Below are 15,548 nucleotides of genomic sequence, written 5' to 3'. Positions count from 1 at the left end.
CCGGCCTGGCTGGGGTGCATGCGGGAGGCAACCAATCGATGTGTCTCTCTCACATCAATGTTTCTCTCTCTCTCTCTCCCCCCCACCCCCTTCCTCCCTCCCTTCTACTCTCTCTAAAAATTAATGGAAAAAATATCCTTGGTGAGAACAAAAAAATATCTACAATAATAAAAGTGTAATATGCTAATTAGACCAGAGTCCTTCCGGACAAAGCCATGGCAGTGGGGGCCGAGCCCCTTGCACGAACTTTGTGCATCGGGCCATGTATATATATACATACAAACATTAAATCCATTTCTTTTCTTTTTTTTTTTAATATATTTTATTGATTTTTTACAGAGAGGAAGGGAGAGAGATAGAGAGTTAGAAACATCGATGAGAGAGAAACATCGATCAGCTGCCTCCCGCACATCTCCCACTGGGGATATGCCCGCAACCCAGGTACATGCCCTTGACCGGAATCGAACCTGGGACCTTTCAGTCCGCAGGCCAACGCTCTATCCACGGAGCCAAACCGGTTTCGGCAGATTTCTAAATATAAAATCTTAAGGCTCAACTATATATTTTCATTAGTTCCTAAGTCAAGCCCCAAAGTACTGCTACCAGTGTTCTAAGAAGGCATACACTTAATATCCTAAATATTCACCTGAAAACATCATTCTTAGCTTGTAAAATCCTAATTTGAATGGTTTATACTTCAACAGGAATGATCACCTAAGGTCACAGGGTTGAATAGTCAAATAGTAATGGTTCAATAGATGCATGATTATGTCTCTATTAGCATTTCTTTGCTTGTATGCTGCGGGTTTTTAAAAACTACTTAGGCCCTGGCCAGTGTGGCTCAGTAGATTGGGTGACATCCTGTGCACTACCAGGTTGCTGGTTTGATTTCTGATCAAAGGCACATGCCCAGGTTGCAGGCTTGATTCCTGGTAAAATGAGTCCAAGAGGCAGCTAATCAATGTTGTGCTCTCAGATAGATATTTCTCTCTCTCCTTTCCTCTCTCTCTAAAAATCAATAAACTATTCTTAAAAACAAAAGAAACAAAACAACTTAAAACAGATACAAAAGGTAAGTCTGTCAAGTTGCAGATAACACAGAGCTAGACAGTTAAGATTTGAAAGTCTCAATCAGCTTGAATAATGGGCTGAAATTAACAAGATGAAATATTAGATGGGAGCTGTAAAGCCTTCCATTTTAGGTTAAAAATCATGTTACATTAAGTACGTAATTAAAAGATGAGAATTAAAATACCTTCTATGAAAATGAATTTGGGGTTTACATCTAATAAGCTCAACATGAATCATTTTTGTGACCTTTTCACTAAAAAGTTAAAAAATAATCTTACAATCTGTTGGTTTTATTAACATCATAATGTCTCCATCAAGGTAAGTAATAATCCTACTAGGTTTTGAAATATACTGAGCTCCCTGTCAAAGATCAACAGCTAGCAAAGGTGGTAGTGTTAAGATTCCCACACTGGGTAGGAAAGGTTAAAATGACCTCTCTATACCTTTCACAATAATGTTGTCTGATTCTCTGACACTTACCAAGTAATGAACAGAGAATGTACTCTGCAGCAGATCTTTGTGAAAGCAGCCTGATCGAATCTTATTTCTTAGCACCCTCTCAATGTACTTCTTTGCCTGAGTGTTGGTGCTATAGATGATTAGAAGCATCACCAGGTCAAAAGTCTATTGTCAATAAATATGCAACAACAGGAAAAGAGTTTAATAAGTAAATACATTTACTACAATGAATTAGCAACTTTAAATTTTTCCCCATTAAAACATAGAATGATGGACGACACTCATTTGCTCAACATACCCACGGGAGTATCACCTACATTTCCACAAATCCCAAAGTATTTTTCAGAGAAATAAAGGTGCCACAACAATTAACCACTGGTATATTTTAAGAAAACATTGGAATACAAGTGAAAGTGATATTATTACAGAAAGAACTTCAAATATCTTCACAATTCTTAAAGAAAAAAGATCAAACAACTTGCTAACTTCAGTATATATTTTCATTAATATTAGAAAAATTACTGTGTGAAAAGTTGGACTGTAAATATCTGTCAAATGAAAAAGGTTAAATAAATTATGATAGGCACTTTCAGAATATTATACGGCTATTAAAAATAAGACTCTCTCTCCCCTCCCTCCTTCCCTTCCACTCAGTTGAGCATCCTTCCAGTACCACGAGGTCAATGGTTTGATTCCCGATCAGGGCACATGTCCGGGTTGTGGGCTTGATCTCTGTTAGGAAGAGTGCAGGAGGCAGCCAATCAATGTTTCTCTTTGATCAATGTTTCTCTCTCTCTCTCTCTACCTTCCTCTCTCTCTAAAATCAACAAGAAAAAAAATTTTTTTAAAAAGAAATTCAATCATCTGGCTTCTTGACAGAAGAAGACATTTCCAGAATTAAGAGAGATCCCGTATCATTGCCTTTATAGTGGATGGATTCACTCTGGTCAGATTTACATACATAAAGAGAAGTAAAACATGGAATGCAATTATCTTGACAATTCTATTTGGTGGGAGGAAAGACAATCGGACAGATACAGGGACCTGATGATCCAGGTGACTCTAGTCTTCAACTCCTCAGCAGTAGGGACTTGGCTTCTTTGCAACTCACTATGCTTATTTGGAATGTTAACATTTTCTCTTATGGATATTTTAGGCTTAGTTTATTGCCAGAATAAATGAGCAGGGAAGACAATCTGGCAAGTCACCCACTCATATCATCTTCCCCAGACAGCTTGTGGGTGTGTTTTTTTTTGGTTTTTTTTTTTTTTTTTTAATATTCTTTATTGATTTTTTACAGAGAGGAAGGGAGAGAGATAGAGAGGTAGAAACATCAATGAGAGAGAAGCATCGATCAGCTGCCTCCTGCACACCTCCCACTGGGGATGTGCCCGCACCAAGGTACATGCCCTTGACCGGAATCGAACCTGGGACCTTTCAGTCCGCAGGCCGACGCTCCATCCACTGAGCCAAACCGGTTATGGCCAGACAGCTTGTTTTTATTAGAGCAGCTAGAGAAGGCATTGAAAGGATGACTGGAGGAAGCAAGAAAAAAAAGAAGGAAAAAAACACTAGCCAATTTCACTAATTTTAATACTTAAAATTCATAGTATGTTAACATTACCTTATGCTCAGACTCTGAGGCAATGTGTTCAATTGCCTAGAAAAACAAGGGTCACAAATATATTACAACACATTAGTATGATACTTCTCACTTTATTCAGCATGGCTTGTTCTCTTATTTGAGAACTAATCAACCATCATACATCATTTCTTCCTGAATGACTTTTAAGACTTTTATTTCAACTTACCTTTACTTATATATCTATCACTAATTGCCACCCATTTTTTCCTTACTATTTAAAGTTTCAAAGAGCTCACTCACCTTAATCCAAGCATCAGAAATGGTTTTCTCATATCTAACAGCTGACTTTATTATGTCAAAAACAAGAAAAACACAGTCCTCATCACTGTTTTCTTGGTTTCCTGAAGAACTAAAGAAGCAGAAAGGGAATAAAATCATTCTTCCACTTAACAGAGAGGTACCTGGGTTCCTGTTTACTAGCCAAGTAGCCTGGAACAAATCACAACTTCATGTATAAATGGCTAATAAACTTGTACAGCAGTCTATCTGGGATTGATGTGAATAGCCAAGAGAATACACACACACACACACACACTACACACACACAGACACACACACATATGACTTGAGAAAATGTACAGTAGTCCATGAGTATAATATTACTGCCATTCTTTATAGTTGTAAATATTAAGATCTACTGTCCTGGCTTCAGGATAAATGTCAGAAAACTTTCCTTGCTTATGTGAGAAAAAGGATGGTAATAGTCAATGAGCTTATACCGTGTTTGGCCTTTATTTTTCATCTTGCTTTGGGAAGCCAGAAACCATGGTGGCAAAATACAATGCTGCACATCCAACCTCTTCCGAAGCTCAGAAATTACCTGCAGAAAATAAATATTATCTATGTGTTCTGTTCGTGCATAGCAGACAGGCACAGACCACTCTCTCAAAGGAACTGTAACAATGTCCTGAAAGACTGAGGAAGTAGGATTATTAAATGTTAGACAAGGCATTTTGAAAAAGAGTTGAGGAAAATAGCTAATACAAGTATAGTATGTCATACCCTTTAAAATCCCAGAACTTGGAGGTACTACACTGAAATAGCAAATATATCCTGTAGCAGCTTATATAGAGCAATAAATCTGGTCAATAGCTCCCCTTCATACTATCTGGATTCATGAGCTTTATAAATTAGTTTGTACAGAAAAGAGCGATTAGAACCTATTAATTTAAATAATTTATCTTCATCTAGGTTAGTCTTTTATATATATCAATATATACACACACATATGTGTGTGTGTGTGTGTGTGTGTGTGTGTGTGTGTGTGTGTGTGTTAATTGATTTCAGAGAGGAAGGGAAAGAGAGAAACATCAATGAGAGAGAATCACTGATCGGCTGTCTCCTACATGCTCCCTACTGGGGAATGAGCCCAAAACATGGGCATGTGTCCTGACTAGGAATTGAACTGTGACCTTTTGGGCTCATAGGTCGACGCTCAACCACTGACCCATGCCGGTCGGATTAGATTAGTCTTTTTTTATTGCTGAATTTCATAAGAGCACCACTGCACTTCTCTGTACTCTCTAGGGCAGCAGTTCTCAACCTGTGGGTCGCGACCCCTTTGGCGGTCGAACGACCCTTTCACAGGGGTCGCCTAAGACCATCCTGCACATCAGATATTTACATTACGATTCATAACAGTAGCAACATTACAGTTAAGTAGTAGCAACAAAAATAATTTTATGGTTGGGTCACAACATGAGGAAGTTATTTAAAGGGCCAGAAGGTTGAGAACCACTGCTCTAGGGTCTAGCACCTATTAATGTTTGTTGGGAAATAATAGGGTACCTCAAGTGCATCCATGGCTGTTATGGAATGAAGAATGAACTTGATTATCACAGGTAAGTCCTTCAATTTGACAGATGACAGCTTACTCATTACCAACTGGCGGACCTAATCATAAAAAACATGAAAACATTAAACATTTCAAATTAATACTTCAACTTAATACTGACTTGGTAGGTAAAATTAGAAAAATCACTTCTCTCACTCAGTTTTCTCACATGTAATTCAGGAAGAAAGATACCATGTTTTATTTTGTTCCAAATTATAAGCTTTCAATTGTTAACACCACAGTTCCTTGTGATAAATGTGTGCTATGTTATATTTTGAAGCCCGATTTTTCCACCGTCTAGAGCAGCGGTTCTCAACCTGTGGGTCGCGACCCCTTTGGCGGTCGAATGACCCTTTCACAGGGGTCGCCTAAGACCATCCAGCATATCAGATATTTACATTACGATTCATAACAGTAGCAACATTACAATTATGAAGTAGCAACAAAAATAATTTTATGGTTGGGTCACAACATGAGGAACTGTATTTAAAGGGCCAGAAGGTTGAGAACCACTGGTCTAGAGGAAAGTATAAAAAACTGTTATTTCTATGGAGAGCAGTTTGTAAATATTCAAGCAACATAGATTACCACTAAAACTTACTGCTTAAAACATAGGAGTGAACCTCTCAGAGTACGACACATGAAATTCATTGAAAAAAACAAGAGATCAAATGTCATTCAATATTGTTTCAAAAGGAAATTGCCATTACATAGATTGCTCCCAGGCAATGACTAACTGACACTGGCTGTGGAAGGTGAGAGAGCAGAATCTTCCCTACCTTAGACAGGAGCTGCAGGTCAAGTCGGAGGCTGGAAAGGACATCCAGGATGGGTACAGTAAGTGAAGTATTCTCTGTTAGAAGGTCACTGTGAATGGTGGGGAAAAAAGTTGTGCAACTTTTAACAGAGCTGGGCAGATAACAACTTGGGAAAATCACTAGAGTATGGGAAGAAAGGATATTCTTACTTCCCATTAAGTTTGTTCATAGCATGTTTCATTAAAAATTGTTCTGATTAAAAAAATACGTGTTCATTATAAAAAATTCAAACAACAGAGTAGAAACAAGATGTCCTCCCTCAGCATTCCCACTACCCAAAACAAAGGAAACCCACTATTGAGTTTGGTACATATCCTTCCTGAGAAAAGGAAAAAGAAAATCTACAATTATAATGGCATGTGATAAATATGATAGACATATGTGCAGGGTGCTACAGGAACAAAAGGTAGAGAAGGACAGTGACAGAGTCTAAGAGAAGGCTACCCAAAAGAACAAGCTGGAATTAAGCAGCAAAGTGGACGGTATAGTGCTATACCCAGAGGGAACATCCTGCCCAAAAGCACAAAGACAAGAAATCCCTGAACATTTTTGGAGGTAGCTTTGCAGACAGCTAGAGAAAAAGAAGTATTACAAACCAAATTTTTAAAAACGACTACTTCCAGGATAAGTGAAGTTGCATTAAAACAGAAACACTAGTCCTAGCTCATTTAGCTCAGTGGACAGAGTCGGCCTGTGGACTGAAGGGTCCCAGGTTTGATTCCTGTCAAGGGCACATGCCCAGGTTACAGGCTTGATCCCCAATGGGGGTTGTGCAAGAGGCAGCTGATCATTGATAGTTCTCTCTGTCTCTCCTTTTCCCTCTCTGAAATCAATAAAAATATATTTAAAAAACACACAAACTAGAAACACTATTACATAAGGATACTGTTCTCCTCTTAATTACTGCCCTAGCACAATTACTATTTTTCACATAAATGATAATAAGTACTGAGTCTTGGCAAAGGATCAGATACAGCAATGTGTTTTAGAATGAATCAATTAGGAACCAAAGAATGTAGATGTTTAATAAGCTTCACAAATGATTTGGATATGTACTCATGACTGAGAACCCCTGGGGTGGAGGAAATGCTAAGGAAACAAAGGGAACATGTTAAAATCTCCATAGACAAAATTTATATAACTAATCTTAAGCCAGATTGCATATTCACAATAAGTAGACCTTTAAAAGAAAGTAGATAGGTCTACTAAATATATACAAATTAGAAAAACAAGTCAAATCCCGCACCCTACTTACTGTAGGCAGGTATCCTCTTTTATACAAAAAAGAACACATTACTACTGTTTTCACACTGCAGTGATAAGACTCCCAGAGTGGAGCCTTGCTGAGAACGGCAACAAGGTGCTCACCCACCTGAGTTCTTTCCCCACATCTGCATGCTGAGAATCCCCTAGGATCTCAGGTAGGCTGGTGATAAAGTCATGCTGAAGGTGCACTGGAGCAATACTGATCAGCTGCATGATCTTGGTGGTGAGATCCTACAGTGGAGGATACTATTAGAATTGGAGCATATTACCAGGAATAGAGAAAAAGTTCCTACTCATGAAATGTACAGCTGGAATTATTTTGTGACAACTACACACACATTCAAGCTCGAAGCTAAATTTCAGAGATGAATGACCCAGAAATTTTCATACAAGGGGTGGTAAATAGGAAAAAAAGTAGGGTGGATGGTTTATCTAACTGGTTTGTTATATATTTTATTTCATTTAATCTTCACAATAATTTCCATTTTTAAAATGTGGGGCTATGTGTTGCTCAATTATACACAGTAAATGACAGACCCCAAATTCCAGCCCAGGTGAAACTCCCTAAGCCATGTTCTTCCAAGTAAAGATTAAGCCTTGGAATATCTGACAAAAATTAACAGAATGATTTTAAGACTGTTGAAAAGAAATGGGCCTTAAGCACTATGCTCAAAATAAATTCAACTTCTGGATGAAAAAGTTGAAGAAATTAAACAAAAAAACAAGAACAAAAACAAAAAACAAACCAAAAAACCCTCAGAGACACAGACAACAGTATGGTGATTATCAGAGGGAAAGGGGGGGTTAAGGGGGGTAAAGAGGATATAGGGAGATAAATGGAGATGGAAGGAGACTCGACGGGGTGATGAACACACAATACAATATACAGATGATGTATTAGAGAACTGTACACCTGAAACCTATATAATTTTATTAACCACTAGTGGCCCAGTGTACAGATTTGTGCACCAATGGGGTCCCTTGGCCTGGCCTGCGGCCTCTCACAATCCGAGACCCCTTGAGGGATGTTGGACTGCTGGTTTCAGCCCGATCCCTGCAGGCCAGGCTGAGGGACCCCATCAGTGCACAAATCCGTGCACTGGGCCAGTTCTAGTATGCATATAAGATGTTTAGTTAATCTCCCCCCCCCCCCCCCCAATTTATCAGTCTGTTCCATGTTTCCATGCCTAGGCATTGAGCATCTGCCCCCTGGTGGTCAGTGCACATTATGTCGAAAGGTCGAATGGTTGCTTAGGCTTTTATGTAGTCACCCCAATAAATTCAATACTGAGTTTTTTAAAAGTACAATCATATTAATTCAAATTCATTTGATCAATTATTAATGATGTTGAAAATTTTTTTCTTACTCTTATTAAACATTTGTATTAGCTTTCTTGGGAATAACCTTTTATAATCTTAGCCTAGTTTTCAACTGACCATTTTTAGATTTTTCCTTTTTTTTTTTTTATTTCAGAATCAGTCAATATTTTTCTCATTTGTCATGTTTAATTCATGAGATATACTTGTGACAGAAATTTCTACTTTTTATGGTCTTAATTCAACCACTTTTCACTTTGTGATTTTATTTATGATCTCTTCATGCATATCTAAAGATCACATGATACATGCAAAATTTACTTTCTGTATTTTTAATCTAAATTTTTAAAATTCAATAAAATGGAAGATAAATTTTCGTAAGGAAAAAACAAACAAGATTCACCTTTATCAAGGTGCTTGATAACAAATAACATAACTACAAAACTTCCTGAAAATTTCCATTTTAATATAATCCCCCCTCATCTCTGGTGGATGCCTAAAACCATGGATAGTAACAAACCCTATGTATACAATGATTTTCCTAGTACATACATACCTATGATAAAATTTAATTTATAAATTAGGCACAGTAAGAGACTATAATTTTAAAAGTTATATGCTTGGCCGGGTGGCTAAGTGGTTGAGTGTCGACCTTTGAATCAGGAGGTCGTGGTTCAATTCCCAGTCAGGGCACACGCCTGGGTTATGGGCTTGATCCCCAGTGGTGGTGTGGAGGCAGCCGAATAATGATTCTCTCTTATCATTGATATTTCTATCTCTCCCTTTCCCTCCTCTCTCTGAAGTCAATTATTAAAAAAATTACGTGGTCTAGCTGGTATTTCCCTCTCATCAATGTTTCCATCTTTCTAAAATCATTAAAAAAATTATTTTTTAAAAAAGCAAAACTTGCCCTGACTGGTTTGGCTCAGTGGATAGAGCGTTGGCCTGCAGACTGAAAGGTCCCAGGTTGGATTCCAGTCAAGGACATGTACCTTGGTTGTGGGCACATCCCCAGCAGGAGGTGTGCAGAAGGCAGCTGATTGATATTTCTCTCTCATCAATGTTTCTAACTATCTCTCTCCCTTCCTCTCTGTAAAAAATCAATAAAATATATTTAAAAAAAAAAAAGCAAAACTGCAGATAAGTGAAGACAACTGTATGTAATCAAATTAAAACATTTGCAGTGAAGTGCAGTGGTCTGGGATCCCATCGCTTTTGAGAATTAAAACACAGTAATTTATGTGCTTTGAAAAATTAAATTTCTTTCCAAATATTTAATTTAATAAATGATACCTAGCCATCATAAGTAAATTTCTTTTCTTTCTTTCTTTTTGAAAACGTAAAGGGTGAACTACCAAAAAATATCAAAGCTGGAAAAAGTTAATGGATGAATTTAAAAATGTAAATTTTTCTATTTAGAAAGGGAAGAAAAGAAAACACTGCAAATTCCAAAAGTTTGGTTAAGTATGAAAAACACACACTCTAAATCTAAGACAGAAAAAGTCCAAAAGGCTACCTTGCCATCCACAACTCTGTCAAGCCATTTCAGTTGACTGATGATGAGTCGAGGCATGTTGATTCCGTCACTGTTCATGCTGAAATGTTAGGATGAGAAGACAAGGAACTTGACCTTTCTGACTTATACAACAGTGAGCATTTCAGCCATTCAATTCAATTAACATTTACTTAACACTTACTATGCTTTGTGCACTGTGACAGACACACATGTGATACAAAAAAACCATGATATATGCTTATATACCTTGAGAAAGATGTCAGGAAGAAGAGGCACTAACCATGTTAATCATGGCTATATCTGGAAAGGCTTACAGAGACAGAAGGGTCTCTCGTTTTTTTAAAATTTTATTATTTAAAGTATTACAGATAGTAGTACATGTGTCTCCTTTTTTTCCCCCACTGACCTTCCCCCTGCCTTCCCTACCCCCCGGCACATGACCTCACCCCACCTCCCAAGTGTCTTGTGTCCACTGGTTATGCTTACATGCATACATACAAGTCCTTCAGTTGATCTCTTACCTCCCGCCCCCCAATACTCCCCAGACTTCCCACTGCAATTTGACAGTCTGTTCAATGCTTCTCTGCCTCTGTATCTATCTTTTTGTTCATCAGTTTATGTTATTATCCATAGATGAGTGAGATCATGTGGTGTTTTTCACTTCCTGGCTTATTTCACTTAGCATAATGCTCTCCAGTTCTGCTGCAAATGGTAAGAACTCCTTCTTTTTTATAGCAGCATAGTATTCCATTGCGTAGATGTACCATAGTTTTCTAATCCACTCATCTGTTGATGGGCGTTTAGGCTGTTTCCAAATCTTGGCTACTGTAAATTATGCTGCTATGAAAATAGGGGTGCATATATCCTCTCTGATTGGTGTTTCTGTTTTCTTGGGATATATTTCTAGAAGTGGTATTACTGGGTCAAATGGCAGCTCCATTTTTAAATTTTTGAGGAAACCCATACTGTTTTCCACAATGGCTGCAGCAGTCTGAATTCCCACCAGCAGTGAAGGAGGGTTCCTTTTTCTCCGCATCCTCTCCAGCACTTGTCGTTTGTTGATTTGTTCATGATAGCCATTCTGACAGGTGTGAGGTGGTACCTCATTATTGTTTTGATTTGCATCTCTCAGGTGATTAGTGACTATGAGCATATTTTCATGTGTTTCTTGGCTTTCTGAGTGTCCTCTTTCGAAAAGATTCTATTTAGGTCCTTTGCCCATTTTTTGATTGGATTGTTTATTTTCCTTTTGTTGAGTTGTCTGAGTTCCCTGTAAATGTTGGAGATTAAACCCTTATCGGAGATAACATTGGCAAATATGTTCTCCCATACAGTGGGCTTTCTTGTTGTTTTGTTGGTTTCTTTTGCTGTGCAGAAGCTTTTTATTTTATGTAACCCCATTTGTTTATTTTCTTGTTTTTTAAAAAATGTTTATGTATTTTTTATTGATTTTAGAGAGGGAGAGGGAGAGAGACAGAAACATCAATGATGAAAGAGAATCATTGATTGGCTGTATCCTGCATGCCCCCCTACTGGGGATTGAACCCACAACCTGGACATGTGCAGAATTGAACGGCGACCTACTGGTTCATAGGTCAATGCTCAACCACTGAGGCCTTAAAATAATCCTATATAATAAAGAGGTAATATGCAAATTGACCCTCACATCACAAGATGGCCACCCCCCACACTGTCACAAGATGGCTATCAGGGGAGCAAGTAGACATCAATCAGGCCAGCAGGAGAGTGGTTAGGGGGCAATCAGGCAGGCAGGCTGGCAAGTGGTTAGGAGCCAGCAGTCCAGGATTGTGAGAGGGATGTCTGACTCTGGCAGTCGGATATCCCCCGAGGGGTCCCAGAGTGGAGAGAGTGTAGGGCACAAATTTCATGCACCAGGCCTCTAGTGTAAACAATAAAAATTAAAAAAATAAAGGTAATAAACTTTAACAAATTGAGTAAGACGAGTATTTTCAAAAGGTTAAAACTACATCAATGTGGTGAGTAACGAAAAAGGTAAGAATATACTGCTATAAAAACATGGCGGGTCAAATTAGATTGTTTGTGTAAGTAGTGAAAACCATTTATGGATGAAAAATGTTGGCTCAGTTATTAGTTCCCCCAAAACAACAGTCTCTACCTTCCTCCCAAGCTACTTACTATATCTAAAGTTTTGGAACACCTTCAGTTCATTTTCTGAACAGCATTCTCAGTCTTTGTTTATTACAGTCAAATTTAACTGCTGAAAAAGACTTAGGCAGGACATAAAGCATCTAATGCAGTGGTTCTCAACCTTCCTAATGCTGCGGTCCTTTAATACAGTTCCTCATGTTATGGTGACCCCCAATTTCATTGTTACAAATTGAACATAATTAAAGCATAGTGATTAATCACAAAAACAATGTGTAATTATGTATGTTTTCCGAAGGTCTTAGGAGACCCCTGTGAAAGGGTCGTTCAAGCCCCAAAGGAGTCGCAACCCACAGGTTGAGAACCACTGATCTAATGTGAGCCATCCAGGCAAAGCATGAATTTTTAAGTGTAAGCCTTCAAGCTTATTATCATTATACTAGAGGCCTGATCACAAAAATCGTGCACTGGGGTTGGGGGGGGGGGGTAGTCCCTCAGCCTGGCCTGTGCCCTCTTGCAGTCCAGGAAGCCCTCAGGGGATACCCGAATGACAGCTTAGGCCTGCTACCGGCAGCCTACTGGTCATTACACCATTTAGTCGATTTGCATATTAGCCCTTTATTATATACTAGAGGCCCGGTGCACAAAAATTTGTGCACTTGGGGGGCGTCTCTCAGCCCGGCCTCTGCCCTCTCGCAGTCTGGGACCCCTCGGGGGATGTCCACCTGCTGGCTTAGGCCCGCTCCCTGGAGGATCAGGCCTCAGCTGGCAGTCAGACATCCCTCTGGCAGCCTGGGAGCCCTCAGGGGATGTCCACTTGCCAGCAGGGAGCAGGCCTAAGCTGCAGTCAGACATCCTTAGCGCTGCTGAAGAGGCCGGAGAGGCTCCCGCCACGACCACTATGCTGGCAACCATCAGCCTGGCTTGTGGCTGAGCAGAGCTCCCCCTCTGGGAGCGCACTGACCACCAGGGGGCAGCTCCTGCATTGAGCGTCTGCCCCCTGGTGGTCAGTGTGTGTCAGAGTGACCAGTGATTCCCAGTCATTCTGCTGTTAGGGTCAATTTGCATATTACCCTTTTATTACATAGAATAGAGGCCTGGTGCACGGGTGGGGGCCGGTTGGTTTGCCCTGAAGAGTGTCCTGGATTAGGGTGGGGGGTCCCCACTGGGGTGCCAGGCCAGCCTGGGTGAGGGGTTGACGGCTGTTTGCAGGCTGGTCAAGCCCCCCAGTGGGGACCCTCACCCCATGGGGGTTTGGCCAGCCTGGTTGAGGGGCTGTGGGCTGTTTTCAGGCTGGTCACAGCCCCTTCAGGGTGGGGGATCCCACTGGGGTGCCTGGCCAGCCTGGGTGAGGGCTGATGGCCGTTTTCAGGCTGGCCACGGTGGCAGGCTGGAAGCAGGTATCTGGGATTTATTTATCTTCTATAATTGAAACTTTGTAGCCTTCAGCGGAGCTCAGGGCCGGGAGGGCAGGCTGGAAACTTGGCTTCCTCCATTGCCAGGGGCAACGCTCCAGCTCCATGGCTGCCGCCATCTTAGTTGGGTTAATTTGCATATTTGCTCCTGATTGGCTAGTGGGCGTGGCTGGTGGGTTTAGCAGAGGTACGGTCGATTTACATGTTTCTCTTTTATTAGATTAGACTACTGGCCCAGTGCACAAATCTGTGCACATTGAAAGGAAATTAATGAGAAGAATTATTTTAATATTGCTATTCGTCCTTTCTCTATAATAGAAGTGTCTATCAAGTTCACAATCAACAATAACAGATTGAAAACATGTATGCAATTGGCGCCAGTAAGAGCTTTATATATATTGTGCATGTGCAAGTCAACTTAACCTTTTATAGATGTGGAACAAACTTGCTTAATTAGACCTGCTTTCTGATTTAGCTAAACTTTATCCAGCCCAGTGAAGCACCCCGACGTCTCTTCAGGTAATTGTCATGTACACAGCAGTACAGTGGGGCCTTGACTTACGAGTGTCCTGACTAACGAGTTTTTTGAGATACGAGCCATCTCTCGGCCGATTTTTTGCTTTGAGTTGCGAGCTAAAATTCGGGTTACGAGCCAGCTTCAGATACCCCACTGCTAGTTGGCGCAGCGAATGTCACAGTGAACGCCACAACATCAGCCCAGCATCACGTGTCTCACTGGTTCACTTTTTGATTTGACATACAAGTAATTTGAGTTACGAGCTCCGTCACGGAATGAATTAAACTCGTAAGTCAAGGCCCCACTGTAAATATCAATACAAAGCAGATTATTATTGTAGATCACGCAGGGAGAACAAAGGGTAAAATATTTAACTGCAGCAGTGTTTGACTATATTCTGCGCAGTAAGAAAACGTGAAGTCATTTTCAAGGTCCACCATTTCTTACTTCTTTTCAGTCAGATGAAGTTTCTGAGTTTTCTAAATCTTCGTTTTCTGGCTCATGAAAAGAAAATAGGATTCCACCAAGTCTCCTATCTACCTACTCCAGGACTTCTGTGAGGATCAAATGAGATAAGGCATGGGAAAATGCTTCATAGACATTTGGTTAAAATGTAAAATGTTTCCACCTGGCTATAAAGCAAATCATGTTCCTGGGCCGAAGCAACTGCAAGGAGGCTAGTCGCTAGGGAGAGGAAGCTGGGTGTTGCTATGTGATGTCATTATCCGGATGGGCACTTAGCATATTAGCCTTTTATATATATAGAAGATATAAATCCCTGAAAAAACACATATGAAGGAGAAAATAAAAATGACATATAATCCTGTCATCCCAGATATGCCCACTATTGATATGCTTATGTATTATGTTTCTATGTTTGTGTATGTGTGGATGTATCTAAGAAAAAAACAAGAACAAAAAACATCCCTGGCTGATGTGGCTCAGTTGGTTGAGCATTGTCCCATGCATTGAAAGGTTGCTGGTTCAATTACCTGTCAGGATATATGCCCAGGTTTCGAGTTCAATCCCCAGTGAGGGTTGGGGGTGGGAGGCAACCTATTGATGTTTCTCTCTCCCTCTCCCTTCCTCTCTCTAAAATCAGTAGACATATTTAAAAAAATACTAGGCTGAACTATAAATACTGATTTGTAACCTGACATTTTGCTAATTAATGCACAGTATTAAATAGTCCTCTTTATAATTTTTTAATGTCCACATGATATTCTGTGTGGATGTACCTAATTTACTTAACCAATCTCTTATAGTTGAACATCTCAGTTATTTATAATTTCTTGTTACTTTAAACACTAAATCTTATTACTACTTTCATTCACAAGTTTTATTTTAAGGTAAACTAGAAGACACGTTTGATCATGAAAGGGTGTGTAAAATCTAAGGTTTTGATACATACAATCTACTATCCTTCAGAATGACTGAACCAATTGATATGTTCATCAGCAATGTCTGAGCTTGCCTGTGAATTATACTCAATAGGGAAGATCCTTTGAGAAAGGAAAGTGTATTTACTGTTTTAAATTTGTGTCTTTCATTAAAGAAATTGAA

At 39.7% G+C, this 15,548-nt stretch overlaps 1 protein-coding gene across 3 annotated transcripts in view; it reads right to left on the bottom strand.

Annotated features, from left to right (window-relative positions):
- FANCD2 (FA complementation group D2) overlaps nt 1-15,548 on the bottom strand; it is a 75,684-nt gene that overhangs the window by 43,588 nt on the left and 16,548 nt on the right. For all 3 annotated transcript variants that reach the window (XR_004971500.1, XM_036332147.1, XM_036332148.1), the window contains 8 exons: nt 9,927-10,005; nt 7,200-7,324; nt 5,789-5,876; nt 4,964-5,068; nt 3,895-3,995; nt 3,416-3,524; nt 3,155-3,190; nt 1,552-1,695 (listed from right to left, as the gene is read on the bottom strand). Coding sequence is in view for 2 of the 3 variants with exons in the window: in XM_036332147.1 (XP_036188040.1) it covers nt 1,552-1,695; nt 3,155-3,190; nt 3,416-3,524; nt 3,895-3,995; nt 4,964-5,068; nt 5,789-5,876; nt 7,200-7,324; nt 9,927-10,005 (787 nt within the window). In the remaining variant the exon portion in view is untranslated. The remainder of the gene's footprint in view (nt 1-1,551; nt 1,696-3,154; nt 3,191-3,415; nt 3,525-3,894; nt 3,996-4,963; nt 5,069-5,788; nt 5,877-7,199; nt 7,325-9,926; nt 10,006-15,548) is intronic.

The sequence above is a fragment of the Myotis myotis genome, unplaced genomic scaffold (assembly GCF_014108235.1).
Source record: "Myotis myotis isolate mMyoMyo1 unplaced genomic scaffold, mMyoMyo1.p scaffold_m19_p_13, whole genome shotgun sequence".
Classification (NCBI taxonomy): domain Eukaryota; kingdom Metazoa; phylum Chordata; class Mammalia; order Chiroptera; family Vespertilionidae; genus Myotis; species Myotis myotis.
The sequence above is the reverse complement of the archived record's forward strand: the minus strand, read 5'-3'. Positions and strand labels throughout refer to the sequence as shown.